General features: G+C 39.7%; 1 protein-coding gene across 1 annotated transcript in view; it reads left to right on the forward strand.

Moving 5' to 3' along the window:
* SORT1 (sortilin 1) overlaps window positions 1–13,497 on the forward strand; it is a 58,893-nt gene extending 45,396 nt beyond the window's left edge. The window contains exons 11-20 of the mRNA XM_032218223.1: window positions 202–308; window positions 881–983; window positions 1,207–1,372; window positions 2,418–2,608; window positions 3,698–3,887; window positions 7,466–7,582; window positions 9,525–9,633; window positions 10,097–10,203; window positions 11,169–11,280; window positions 11,510–13,497. Coding sequence (XP_032074114.1) covers window positions 202–308; window positions 881–983; window positions 1,207–1,372; window positions 2,418–2,608; window positions 3,698–3,887; window positions 7,466–7,582; window positions 9,525–9,633; window positions 10,097–10,203; window positions 11,169–11,280; window positions 11,510–11,524 — 1,217 coding nt within the window. The 3' untranslated portion in view covers window positions 11,525–13,497. The remainder of the gene's footprint in view (window positions 1–201; window positions 309–880; window positions 984–1,206; window positions 1,373–2,417; window positions 2,609–3,697; window positions 3,888–7,465; window positions 7,583–9,524; window positions 9,634–10,096; window positions 10,204–11,168; window positions 11,281–11,509) is intronic.
* The last annotated feature ends 332 nt before the right edge of the window (window positions 13,498–13,829 follow it).

The following is a 13,829-nucleotide window of genomic DNA, read 5'->3' on the forward strand; positions in this document are numbered from 1 at the left end:
ATAAAACCTGACAGGTTGCTAGAGAAAAAGCTTTTTAGTATTTTTTTGCAAAGCATGGTTCTTTGATGCTTGGAATGATAACTGTTGTCTAACTCGCAAACAAACAAACCCATCAAATTTTAGGTTTTCTGAAGATATTATAAGGATTATAGTGTATTAGACAAAGTTATGGATTTTTTTCTTTTTTCTTCCTTCAATCAGATAATTCCATTCAGTCTGTGATTACCTTTGATGAGGGAGGAGAATGGGTACACTTGAGGAAACCAGAAAATGCTAAGTGTGACTCAACAGCCAAAAATAAAGAAGAGGTTTGTTTTTTAATGTATTAGTAAAAATGGGGTGTAAACCTAATAAATGTTGACAAGCAAAAGAAATAGGTAGGTCCAGACTAACTTTTACTGCGATCAAGGCATGTTAAGATGTTACACAAACAAAATTGATATATTAAGCAGCCTTTGGAATTGCTCAGTTGGACGTTGACTTGTGGGGTTGTTTTAATTCATATGCAAAACAGATTAATGCCTAGAATTTGGGCTAACATTAAAGTGAAATATATTATTAAGAATATTTTGCAAGGAAAGTAGAATGCTGAAAAATGTATACTGAGTTGAGTTTAATTGAGCCAAAAGAAACAATAGAAGATGGTTGATCCTATAAAATTAGAGTTTCTTGGACCGTATAGGTTCTGAATGAATTGCCTCACTTTTGAGATTTTGATTCTTAATTTTAGTCTGCCTTGGCTTTGCATTAATAAAGGTTTTCTATATTGGCAGATGCATTGAGACGAGTAATGATGCTAGCTTTGCGTTTGATGAAATTGGATCCATGATGCACTTGTATTTTGTCCCTCATTCTTGTTTGGATTATCTTATATTTACAGTGCAACCTTCACATTCATGCCTCCTATAGCATCTCCCAGAAGCTGAATGTACCTATGGCACCTCTGACTGAACCAAATGCTGTTGGAATTATTATTTCTCATGGTAATGAATTAATCTTATGCACACGTAATATGTAATGAAATAATGTGCAAGAGCAGAGACTTTCCTTGTGTTCCTTCACTACCTTCAGATTGCTTTTTCTCCCTGCTTAATTGGGAGAGATACACTGTAAAAGGATGTGAGAGACTAAAAGGACTTGACAATGTGTGACTGGTCTTTGTGAGAAAATTGGTATAATTACCATTTATGGTGCTTTATGTTGCAGGAAGTGTTGGAGATGCTATCTCAATAACAAACCCAGATGTTTACATTTCGGATGATGGTGGCTACACCTGGTCACGGACACTTGAAGGTCCCCATCACTATACAATCTTGGACTCTGGGGGCATCATTGTGGCTGTTGAACAAACTCCTGTTGTCAAAGAGATTAAGTATGCAAGAGTTTTGCTAATATTCATTTAGTGGGAGGACATAAGTTCTCTGTTTGCCTCTCACCTCCACATTACTGTTAAAGTATCAGTTCAAAGAAATTGTTTTTCTGGTATAATGTCATATTGGATCACTCTGAAATTAGAACATATGAACTATAGGAAAATGGATATGAGCCAGCTTTAGATAAAAAGGATTGCAAGATAATTTATAATCTTATTTCAAAACCAAACTCTCCAGAACAAGTGGCTTAATTTGAAATTAATATACATGGAATTATATCCAAGAAAAAAGCTTAGGAAAAAGGATGCAAAAAAGAAAGGAAGTGGCAGTGAGCATATAATTTGGGGTAATACAGGTAATTCTCGAATTACGGTTGTAGTTGAGTCCAGAATTACCGCTATAAATCATGCTGATCATTAATTGGGATCACTGATCCAATTTTATGACTTTTTTTTTTGCAGAAGTTATTAAGCAATGTGGCGGTCGTTAAGTGAACATCGCTATCACTAAGTAACGACTGTGGTCATTAAGCAAACTCATTGTTTGCAATGACCACTTTTGTTGGAAACCCAAAGTAAACATTGGTTTATGGCAAAAACCCTAAATTGCAATTATGTGTCCTTGGGATGTTGCAAACTGCTGTAAATGCAGGACAGTGGCTGAACACTCCAAATGGGATCGCATGACTGGTGGGGAGGGAGAAAAGTGCTGGAACTTTGAATCAGGATCGTAAGAAACTTTTTACAACTTTGACCAGTTGCTCAGTGACTGATCACCTGGACTCTTGTAAAAACACGAGTTCTTGAGGAAAAAACGAGCTTTGTTTCCTGAGAGGAAATTATTTTTTTACCCCCCCCCCAAAAAAAAAGAAGAAGCGGGGAGACAGTTGTTTTATATATATGCTTGGGTTTCGTTTTCCTGAATGATTCCACATTTTTTGGGCCTAATAAGATGAGTCATCAGTTGTTAAATTGGCTGCCTGATTACTTTAAATAGACTGGGACCAGGATTTGAAACCAAATTTCTAATCATTATTTATTTTAGGTTCTCAACAGATGAAGGGCAGTGCTGGCACAGCTATGTTTTCAGCAAGGAACCCATCTTTTTCACTGGTTTGGCATCAGAACCTGGAGCAAAATCAATGAATGTTAGCATCTGGGGATTTCAAGAGAGCTTCTTATCTCGCCAGTGGATCTCATATACCATTGATTTCCAAGATCTTCTCAGCAGAGACTGTGAGTGAGCTTACTACTTATGGAAATAGCAGCAGCCACACACTATTATGGCTTTACAGATCAGAAGAGCAGAGGCAGAACATCTTGTATAAGCTGTGATGTTATTCAGAGGTGATTTGGTACTTTTCAAAATTAGAATACGGGGTAGTCCGTGCTTACCAACCAGTTGTTCAGTGAGTATTCAGAGTTGCAATATGAGTGGTACTTACAATGGGTCCTCAAAGTTCTGGCCCTTCCAGTACCCCCACAGTTATGTAAGCATGATTTGGACACTTGGCAATCAGCTTGACTTTAATGACAGTTGTAACGTCTCAGTCACATAATCACCATCTGGAATCTTCCCTGTTGACATGCAGAGTCAATGAGGAAGCGGGGAAGGAAAACCACACATTGCTCTGATAAGGCTCTCTCTCTGCCTTCCTGAGCATTGTGCCAAACTCTGCTTCCCTCGGCCTCCCTGAGCTCCCGTCCACACCATGCCTTCCTCCGCTCAGCCTCCACACACTCCTCAGCTCCCCAGCCCTTGCACTGTGTCTCCATTCCTCAGCTTTCACACCACAGTAGCCCCCTCGCCCAACTTGCATGTGACCTGCACCTCCCCTTCTTCGCTGGCAGAGGATTACAGGAGGCCATCACAGCTGAAAACGGAGCTTGGAGTCTGTTTTCGCTTGCAGAGCGCTTAGGCCACCCAACATGAGTGACATCAAACTGGCCATGCCCACCCCGGTTCCCCAAGGTCAAACATAATCCTGATGTGGCCCTCAATGAAATTGAGTTTGACACCTCTGCTCTAGACTATGTAATTCTACAAAACATTTCCTCCATCTTTGTTCCCTTAAATTGATTGTACAGGGAGCGGGGATTTCTCCCTTTATTCCTTCCTGTTGATTGGTGTGTATTGCAAATGCAGGGTCCATGAGATGTAGCTTTGCAAACTCTCAACTGGAAAAACTACACAATTCCCTTAGAGTCCAGTAATACCTGATTGTAACACTTTGTGAAGAATTGAAAATTGTCAGGAAAAACACTTACTACTCTTTTTAGTTTCTTTTGGCAATCTTAGAAATCTGGCCATTATTCTTTCCTCAGGTGAAGAAAAGGACTATACAAAGTGGTTGGCTCATTCCAGCAATCCCAATAACCCCACAGATGGATGCATACTGGGCTACAAGGAGGAATATAGACGCCTTCGCAAATCCTCTGCTTGTAAAAATGGCCGGGACTACATTGTGACCAAGCAGCCATCTGTCTGCATTTGCACATTAGATGACTTTCTTTGGTACGCTAGAGTGTTTGTAGCACCTTTTCCAGTTAACAAATTTTACTACAAGGCATAAGCTTTCATGAGTTGCTTTTGGAAACTTCATTAGATGCCTAGAGTGTTTTAAGCACTGAACAAATCATAGTCTAATCTGATCTATTTGCAAAGCTATACACGTTTTTAAAATCCAGTGGCTGGATTAAAAAACCATCGTACTTTAGAATCACGTTAATAACCACATTCAAATAAATTAAAAAAATTAAGCAATGAAGCGTGAACACTGCCATCTTCTGTGTATGACATGGCATAACATGCTTATAGTCCAAACTACAAAATCTGTTGCAATGAGTGACTAGTGAACAAGAGAAAGCAATGTGACTTAGTATGTCACAAAGATTACTAGAGATTACTACAGGAAGCAGTAAGAGCTGTGCTAGAAGCTGGTTATGATTATCAGGTTTTATTAATAGGTTTGTTTGAGATGGCACTATTTTGTGCTGCACAAAATACCTGATCTTATGCTCTCAGTTATGGCTGCACTTGCCAATATTTCTTTTAAAAAGGTATATTTCACAGCAGTAGGATTCAGCAAACAGTAAATACAATTGTTCTAAAATTCTAATGTATAGCATGCCTTTAATTTTGGCACAAGACCTATTTTTTCATGTATTTTTCATTCATGCAATATGTGAATGAACATAATATATTCAATTATATACATGTGTGCCTTAAATATTTAATGTATTTACAAATTAGATGCTTATTCTGGAAAATGAGTAGGCAGTTGCCAGAAAAGTGTCCTCTGGAAATATGGGAATCTTTACTAACCAGCTTATCAGCTGGATGTTTGCAAACAGGTTATACAACGCTAATGGTAGTGAGAAATCAGCAGGCTGTTAAGCACTAACTAATTGGCTGGTTGTTTCATACAGTGTCCCATTTTTGTGTCTTAAAAGATTAGGGGATCAGTAAACTGGTCGGACCAGATTTCTTATTTAAATTACTAATGAATGTAGAAATCAGTGATCTTAGGTAAAGTTTGTTGTGGGAGGACCAAGATAAGGCTCCCTTTCAGCAAACTTACTGTTTACCAGTTAACATTAAGGGAATCTTGGAGATCATTCAAGAACTAAGATGCTATGCAGTACTGTTGTTGAATATTGTACCCCCAAAACAGCAGCAGTATGTGGCCTGAATATGTGATTTAGATTTCCTGGAATTTGTTCAAGCTTTCCTCTACCACTATGAACCTCCTGGAAAATTGGCAAACTTTTTTGATAATATTTTTATCATTGCATTGCATTATTTCCTTTTTCAAACAGTTGACTGGGACTTCAGTAGAATCGTGAACTGTTAAAACAGGAACATGCTTCCCCCAATCAGGAAAGCGTTCAGAGCCATCTCTGTACATTTCTTAGTAAATCTTTCATCCCTACAAATTTTATAGGTTCATGGCCTAAGTCAGCATGGCCAAGAGTAAGACGCTTTGAGAGCTGTAATCCAAAATATAGAAGGCAACAAGTTATCTACATCATACTAAAACTTGCCACCACCTAATGAGCTGTCCATGAAAAAATGGAACCCAATGATGTCCAGAACAATTCCATTCAGAATATGTCCTGCTACATGGCCAAATGCAGGTAGTCCTTGACTTACGACCACAATTGAGCCCAAAGTTTGCTAAGTGAGACATCAGTTAAGTGAGTTTTACCTCGTTTTATGACCTTCCTTGCCAGAGTTGTTAAGTGAATCATAGCAGTTGTTCAGTTAATAACATGGTTGTTAAGTAAATCCGGCTTCCCCATTTACTTTGCTTGTCAGAAAGTTATCAAAGGTGATCACATGACCCTAGGACATTGCAACCATCATAAATATGAGTCAGTTGCCAAATGTCTGAATTTTGATCCCGTGACCATGGGGATGCTGCAGTGGTCGTAAGTCACTTTTTTCAGTGCCATTGTAACTTTGACTAAATCGCCTAAAAAGAGCTGTGGTGAAGCAGTGGTTAAAATGTGATATTGCAGGCTAACTCACAGCTCACTGGTAGGAGTTCGATTCTGACTGGCTCGAGGTTTACTCAGCCTTCCATCCTTCTCTCGTAAGTAAAATGTGGACCTAGATTGTTGGGGGCAATATGCTGACTCTGTAAACCTCTTCAAGAGGGCTGTAAAGCACTGTGAAGCAGTATATAAGTCTAAGTGCTATTGCTCTTGCTGAACGAGCTTTTGTAAGTTGTGGACTACCTGCATAATTCAGGATAGCCTAGTGTTTGAAATCCTGAATAACTCACAAGAAAGTAAGGTATGGAGGTTTCTATACTGGCGATATCATCCCACTTCATTAGTAATGATGATATCACCAGTTTGGAAACTTCCAATACAGTAAGCTCAAGTAGAAAAAACTGTCTGTGGAGTTAACAAAGTTCAGTGGTGAAATTCAAATTTTTTTTACTGCCGGTTCTGTGGGCTTGGCTTGATGGGAGTGGCAGGGGAACGATACTGCAAAATCTCCATTCCCGCCCCACTCTGGGGCAGGTATTTGCTGATTCTCCGAACTACTCAAAATTTCCGCTACCGGTTTTCCCGAACCTGTCAGAACCTTCTGAATTTCACCCCTGCAGTAGTTACTGTATTCTTGTGAGCCATTTGTGCATCTTCTCCCTGCCTGTCAACAGCCATCACCAGCCCCGCAGCACGCATGCCATCCTTATCTGCTTACTAGCCTGTTTGCAAAGCTCCTGGGACTCACTTAATGAACAATTCTCATTTAATGACAGTATTGGAGAGTGCTGGGATTGCTAGTGCTAAGCAATGTGATCACATGACATTGTCCTTTATGATGCTTAGCACTAAAAATTCCAGTCCCAATTACCAATGTTAAGCAAGGTCTCTCTGTAGACCAAGTGAATCTTCCTTTTGCTCTGGTCATTTCTGCTCAAAGAGAAACATTCAAAAACCCCAGGTTATTAAGCAGGGCAGTTTGTTGGGAAGGAAGTCATTATAAACTGAAGCAACTCTGGCTTTTTGTCCCCAGACCAATATGGCAAAGAGAACAGGGACAATTTCACCTCATCTTTTCCACCAACCTGATCTCTGTAATACGTGTTAGGTAAGGTCAATAGTGCACAGCCAGATCCTGAATGTTACCATAGTTTTCTTGTTTTCTAATCTGGCATTCAGAAATATCATCTTCATATTGAGTTGGGAAGGCACCCTCAAATAGAAGACTATAGCTGAGAGACTAACAGAAATCAGGAACACCTGTCATTTCTGTATCCTCCTCTGCTTGCTATGCTTGCAATGCCTGCCACAGAAAAACCTTTCATTACTTATTTTCAAAGGGTATGCATGCACGTGTGTGTATATGTGGGTGTGTATGTATGCATTGCATTCCTGATAAAGCATCTTAATAACCACCTTTCCCCCCTGCAGATATTTATATAACCACAAGTATCATGATAACAGTCAAAATCTTTACAGTCTTCTTTCCACATAAGCTAAATATCAGTAAATATTTGTGTAAACATGCATATATGTTTCAGATTAAGTCTATGGCTTTCCCCCCCCATTGTATTTGTTTATTTATTTTTCTTCTAGTGATTTTGGCTATTTCCGCCCAGAAAACCAGTCTGAATGTGTGGAGCAACCAGAGCTGAAGGGTCATGACTTGGAGTTCTGCTTGTATGGGAAGCAAGAGCTGTTAAAGACCAGCGGGTAATTTTCTTGTAAGACCCTAATGCAGTGATGGCTAACCATTTTGCCGCTGCGTGCCCACACCCATAATGCAATCACGCATGACACACACACCGCGCGCCCTGTGCATACACACACACACACACACACAGAGGCATTCCACCCTGTGCATGCACTCCATCCCCGTGCCCCATTTTGAGCCTAGCGGGCCTCCCTGAAGCCTCCTGCGACCAAAAATGGGGTGCGGAGTTCGCATCACAGTCCTAATGCATTAGCATTAGTATGCAAATTGATGTCCTTAACCAGCAGGAGAAATTGAAAGATGGGCTTAGTCTTGTGGATCCTTTTGTAAAATAAACTGTTTAAACTGTTGGTTTTTTTAGGGTCTCAGTGCTCTGTTAAACAGCATTCCCTTCTCCAAAGTATAACCTGGCCCAATGAGAAAATCCCATGGGATCAGGGGATGCCTATGATGATAGGAAATGGTTTGGCCAAAGTCTGGAAAGGAATGCTTAGCAGACCTTTCCCTGTTGCCTTTCAATGATCCAACCTGTTTTGGGAATAAAGGTTGTATAGGAATGAAGGCAAATATAAGTGTGTCAGGATAATTTTGTAAGATCCAAACTGGGACTAGAGGTCTTCTGAACTTTCAGACTCATGCTGGAGCCCATCCTCAAGGAATTTTTCTCTCACCAGAATGTGTCTGACTTTGGTAAGAGAGAAGTTATCTGAGAATGGGTTCCAGCTCTAGTTCAAAAGCTCGGAAGACTAAACCTCTGGTCCCGGGGATGCCACATTATCCTGGGACATTTATATTTACCTTCATTTGTATACAAACTTTACCTCCCAAAACACTAAACCGCTTGGATTGGATCCTGCTTAAAGAGAGAATGTACAGCCTAACTCTGTGTGTATATGAGAAAAGATAGAAATGTGAGTGAGAGATGAAGGAGTTTCAGTTGCCACTTGAAGTTCACTGAACCGAGAATATAAAAGGAACATTGCTTTTTAGCACATGAGTTGGAAAAGATGGAAGTTAAGCAGATTGAAGCCAGAAGGAAGCAACAGACAGCTAGGTGTGTCGATGTTCCAACAGTTGGAAAAGATACAGCTAAGACAGCTCAAAACTAGGAAGACCTAGTGCGAGATAACCTGTGTTTACCAGGCTAGTTTAGCAGCATCAAGCTTTGAAAAAGCTTGCCAACAGGCTTGGGACTGGAGATGGTCCAGGGGGTAGGTCTAGTAAGAGACCCTGGAGCTCTATAGGGTAGTGACTCAGGCCATTGAGTCCTGTGATAGACTGGATGACCTACTAAATCGCCCATGAAGAAAGGTCTTCCAGAGAAACCACAGCCACAAAGGACACAAAAGAGGTGGCCAGTTGGACAGGCTGACTTCACTGGGGAGGATTCCTGAGGCGAGGTGATAATAAAGGTTTTAATCCTAGCACATTTGGAGGGTATGAGGTTTGGAGAAGATTCTTTTTCTGGGTGAACCTCTCCTCACTTGTAAGTTATATTGACCCAAAAGTTCTATTGCCAAAATATTTAGAGAGCAAAGAGCTTGATCAGAACATTCATTGTTTATATGCCAGGGGTGTCAAACCTCACTGCATAACGTTGTCACGTGATGTATTGCAACTTTTTGCCCTTTTGCTAAAATGGGTGTGGGCGTGGCCAGTGTGTGACGCATCCAGCCTGTGGGCCTCTGTTACATGCCGTCATGTTAATTGTTTAAATATCATTTTAAGGGCTAGTCCTAAAATAATGCTGACTGTAGGGGAGTGTTGTAGAGCTCAAGATAATTCAAAGTTAATTAGGCAAATAAATACTGTTCAACTTCCCTGTTCTGAACTGGCACTGGCATAGGTGAGCAATCTTTGCTGGCTTGGGATGCTGTCATTCATTAAAAGAAAATCACCTATTGAAGAAAATTACCTATTGAAACCCTTTTTGCTTTTCAGCTATCGGAAGATTCCAGGGGACAAATGTGTAGGTGGAAAGAATCCCAAACGTAAAGAGACAGATCTGAAACAAAAGTGTACAAGCAACTACTTGAGATCAAGTCCATTGGTATGTTACACAAAAAAGAAAGGAAAAGTAAACCTGAAATAATTGTGGTGGATAAGAGATAACACAGTTTAAAAAGAGGGAGGGGGGGACACTGCCAGTGAATAATTAATGTCTAAGAAGTATTTTTCATAAATTTTTCTGATACTATTAACCTCAGTTTTGTGGAGTCATTGTGATAAATGAGCTTTGGAGATCAGCTGCTGAGACCAGTTGCTTTGCAGTTTAGCTGCTGATTAGCATTTTGAGTGGGGGAAATCTAATTGCAAAGGGCTTCACCTTTCTCCAATTTCTTTTTGCTTTTCTAAATCTGCTGCATTCAAGACAGGAGTGCAGGCCCTTTTGGTAAGCAGCAATTGAGAGGTGCTAGAAAGATCATTATGGAAGCACTTTGTAACTACAGTGGTCCTGTGTCTAATAATGTGTTACTTAAAACTTTAGGCAGCTCTCTGCTTTCTTTCTACAGAATACCTCTTCTAACTCTACTCCAGTCATCCTGGCTGTAATTGCCTTGATGCTCATCACTGCTGTCGCTGGAGTAGTCATCATTAAGAAATACGTCTGTGGGGGAAGGTGAGCCTCAGAGTGGAGAATGACAAAAATAGAGCTGCAGGGGAGGAAAAATGGAACAGATGATATTATGCCTTCTTTGTTACATAGATGTGGGAGCAAGAGAACTAGACTGAAACACAATAGCAATGTCATCTTTATATGAGGGAGAAACAAGATACGTGTCTCTATAAACTGAGTGTTAGTGATGCTGCTAAACTCTTTTGCGCTCTCTCTCTCTCTCTCTTTTTGCCTCCAAAGCAAGTCATTGATTTTGTTTGTTTCCAGAATTGGGATTTGTGATTGAATGAAAGCAGTGGGGAAAAAGTGGCCTCTGGGCCCTTTGAGCCACCTGATTGTTCCAGATATGAGGGGATGCTGCTGTGAATAATCTAGAAAAAACTGCTTTTAGATTTAGATCAATGAGAGGCGTAAAGGGGGGGGGGCATCCTGAGCAGCTGGGGATCGGGTGGGGAAGAAAGGTTTTTTTTTTTTAAGCTGACAGGTTTGTATAGGCAAAATCAGAGCAGTGACAAGATTCTCTTCAGTTTGCCTGGAGACAAGGGGTTCACCCAGATCAGGAATAAGGCTCAGATCAGATTTGGCCATTTGTCAGAAACATCCACCAATCACTGAAATGTTTGATTTGCTGTCTATGGCGTGGGGATGGAGGATTGCTTATCATTTAGAGAGAACTTAGTGTCACAGAGTTGGAGAATCACTGATATAATGAGAATCACTGATTACTTCTAGGCTTAGTAACTTCTCTGACCACTGTTCCTGTTTCTATCATTTTGGAAGGTTTTATTCCTTCCACTTTTTATAGCTTATTGTTATTGCAAAATAGTTTACTGAAGAAATTGACATCAGCAATAGCAGCCGATATATTAAGACCTTCAAAAGATCTCTACTTTAACTTCTTAAAGGAGTCTGAAATGATATAACCGAATGTACAACAGTTTTTTCATCAGCGTTTTTCACATTCCTAGATTTCTGGTTCACCGGTATTCTGTCCTGCAGCAACATGCAGAAGCGAATGGCTTTGAAGGACTGGACGTACCTGGGGCCAATAAAACTGGTTACCATGACGATTCTGATGAGGCAAGTGGCATGCATCTTTCTAAGTAGTCTTGGTTAGGCGAGAACCTGACAACTGTGAGTTGTCTTTCTATATTGTTTTAGCATATGTCAGTTTAAAAAGACAATCTGTTTTCTGGGATAATGGGGATAAGAGACTGGCTGGCTTCACATTTACCACAGCCAGCTTTTTGAGAAGAACTCTTAATTCAAAATACTAATTAATTTATACTATTTTTTTCTTTCTGTTCAGGATTTGTTGGAGTAGTGATGTTCTCACCAAGATTGCACACTTCATGGGCTTGGCTGCTGCTATAGAAGGGCATGAATGCCAACAGTCCATTTTACTTCCGATATGGATGCCTTCCCTGTATCTGAGAGAGTCTATATTCCTTTTGCTTCTATCAAATGTCTAAAACGAACAGAGCTGCAAGAACTGCATTAGATTTTTTTTTAAAGGGTGATGGCAAGGTTCTCTAACTCTTGAGAGATGAAGAAGGAAAGTTGTTTAATTTAAATATAATTTTATTTTGATCAGATTTTTCCAGCTCTAAAAGGAGAACTAATAGGACTGTGAAATAAGGATTTCACTAAATATTAGCATTACTAGGTACAATGTACTATGCTGCTGGAAGAAACTCCCAAATCCCCAAATGGGAAACACATACTGCGCTCCAACACGGTGATAAAATTGCATTGAAGCTCTTTAGCACAACAACACTCCTAGCAAACAGAGCAATGAGATGCTGGTCAGAGATTGTGGGTATTAACCAGCATTACAATGGGCTGTGTGCCAAAATGCATTTTATTTTTGTTTCATCTAAAATGTAATCAAAATGGGTAGATGTGTACTGTAAAGATGACTCCAAGGCTTGAAATAAGCCTGCAGCCCAACATCCTATGATCCCAAGGAACTGAACTGTGAAATTAGCATGTGTACTGCCATAAATTCAAAAACAAACCGCACACCTCTGGATGGGAAAGAGATTTTTTTTAAAAAAAAAAATCTAAAAATAAGCGGTACAGATCTGTTAGAAGTAAGAGTTATTTAAATTGTTATCTCTTTAGGTACTAAATTAGATACATTAGATCAGTTCCTTAAAGGAAACCTTTGTTACTTGTGGCAGCACTATGAAGGTTTCAGTATTTTCCTTTTCACTGTTTTCTTGAAAGCAATAGATTGGTGCTTGCCTCTTCATCACCATTTTACTGTTGTGGATTTATGAGCCCCTCTGTATCAGTACAGCTAAGCTGCTATAATACCTTGTGAAATCATATGTTTGATTTTCTGAAAGTAATAGAAATTGAATCTTCACAATATTTAATTCAAACGGTCTTGAAGTCTAGTTAGAAACTGATCTACTAGAAAACCAGTTGACCAGTTGAAAGCACTCCAGACCCCCAATAGACAACTTTGAGTTTTATATGGGTAAACTTTTGCTTTCCCAATGGGGCGATTCCAATGCTTCCCTCCATCTGTGCTCCGGGAGGTTCTTTGATCCTCCAAAATATATTTGGAGTGCCGGTTGGGATGGAAGGAGAGGAATGTTTTCCAATACATTTAGCAGCTGAGTGAACGTTTCGGTTCACTCAGCTGAAGCACAATTGGGCAAATCCAACTGTAACAATGGTGAGGTTTTTCCACTAATGGCGGGGGGGGGGGGGAGAGCTGCAGTGTACAGACCATAATAGATGGTTATTGAAGTTGAAATTTGTGGTCCCCCCCCCTTTAAATTTGGGGTAAACTGGGGGAGGATTCTTCATTTAAAAAAATATTTTAAGACTATTTTAGGGATTCCATTACAGATATCATGTGCTTGCTTCAGAATATTAGAAAACCATTTCCAGGTTCAACTGTGGTATCCAGAGTGATAACTAAGCTGCAAAACACTGAACAACATTGCTCACCTCATTAATAAAACAAATGGAATCCTTTTATTTGCACTCCAAAGGAATGTTCATAAACATTAACCTTGGTTCTTGATAGTTTTTATTCATCCTTTCATTAAAGGATTACACCCACAAAAAGAGACACTTGTTTCAGATATATGAATTTGGTTTCTTTCAAAATAAAGAATTGTGACTGACTTTTCTTCATTTGAGAGTTGGGCTTGGCAAGTAGAATTTTTTAAAAAGAAATGGAAAAGAACCTCTCTTTTTTTTAGGTTAGTTCTAAATCTGGATCTCAGGGTGTTTTGCATGATGATGTTCATCCATCTATTCCCTTCTTTCAGTCTTACCTGGAAGAGGATTAAACCAGAAAAAAAATACCCATTCAAGGTTTGTGCAGGAGGCTCTCTTCTTCTCTACTGCCATACTACCAACCTGGCACTTGAGAAATACTTTCAAAGGCTATGATACTTGACATGCTGCTATCACAGCATCGGAAATCATAGCTGTAGGGCGGGAGAGTAAGCAAAGATTCTGGGCTGACTAAAAATGGAGGAAATTGAGCTTATATTGCACTAAATTGGGTAATTACAAATATCACCTATTTTATATATTACACATTCTCATCCTGATCTAGTATACACATTCCTATTTGCAAATTACCACCACCTGCATTCTTTGGT

Source organism: Thamnophis elegans, chromosome 5 (assembly GCF_009769535.1).
Source record: "Thamnophis elegans isolate rThaEle1 chromosome 5, rThaEle1.pri, whole genome shotgun sequence".
Taxonomy (NCBI): domain Eukaryota; kingdom Metazoa; phylum Chordata; class Lepidosauria; order Squamata; family Colubridae; genus Thamnophis; species Thamnophis elegans.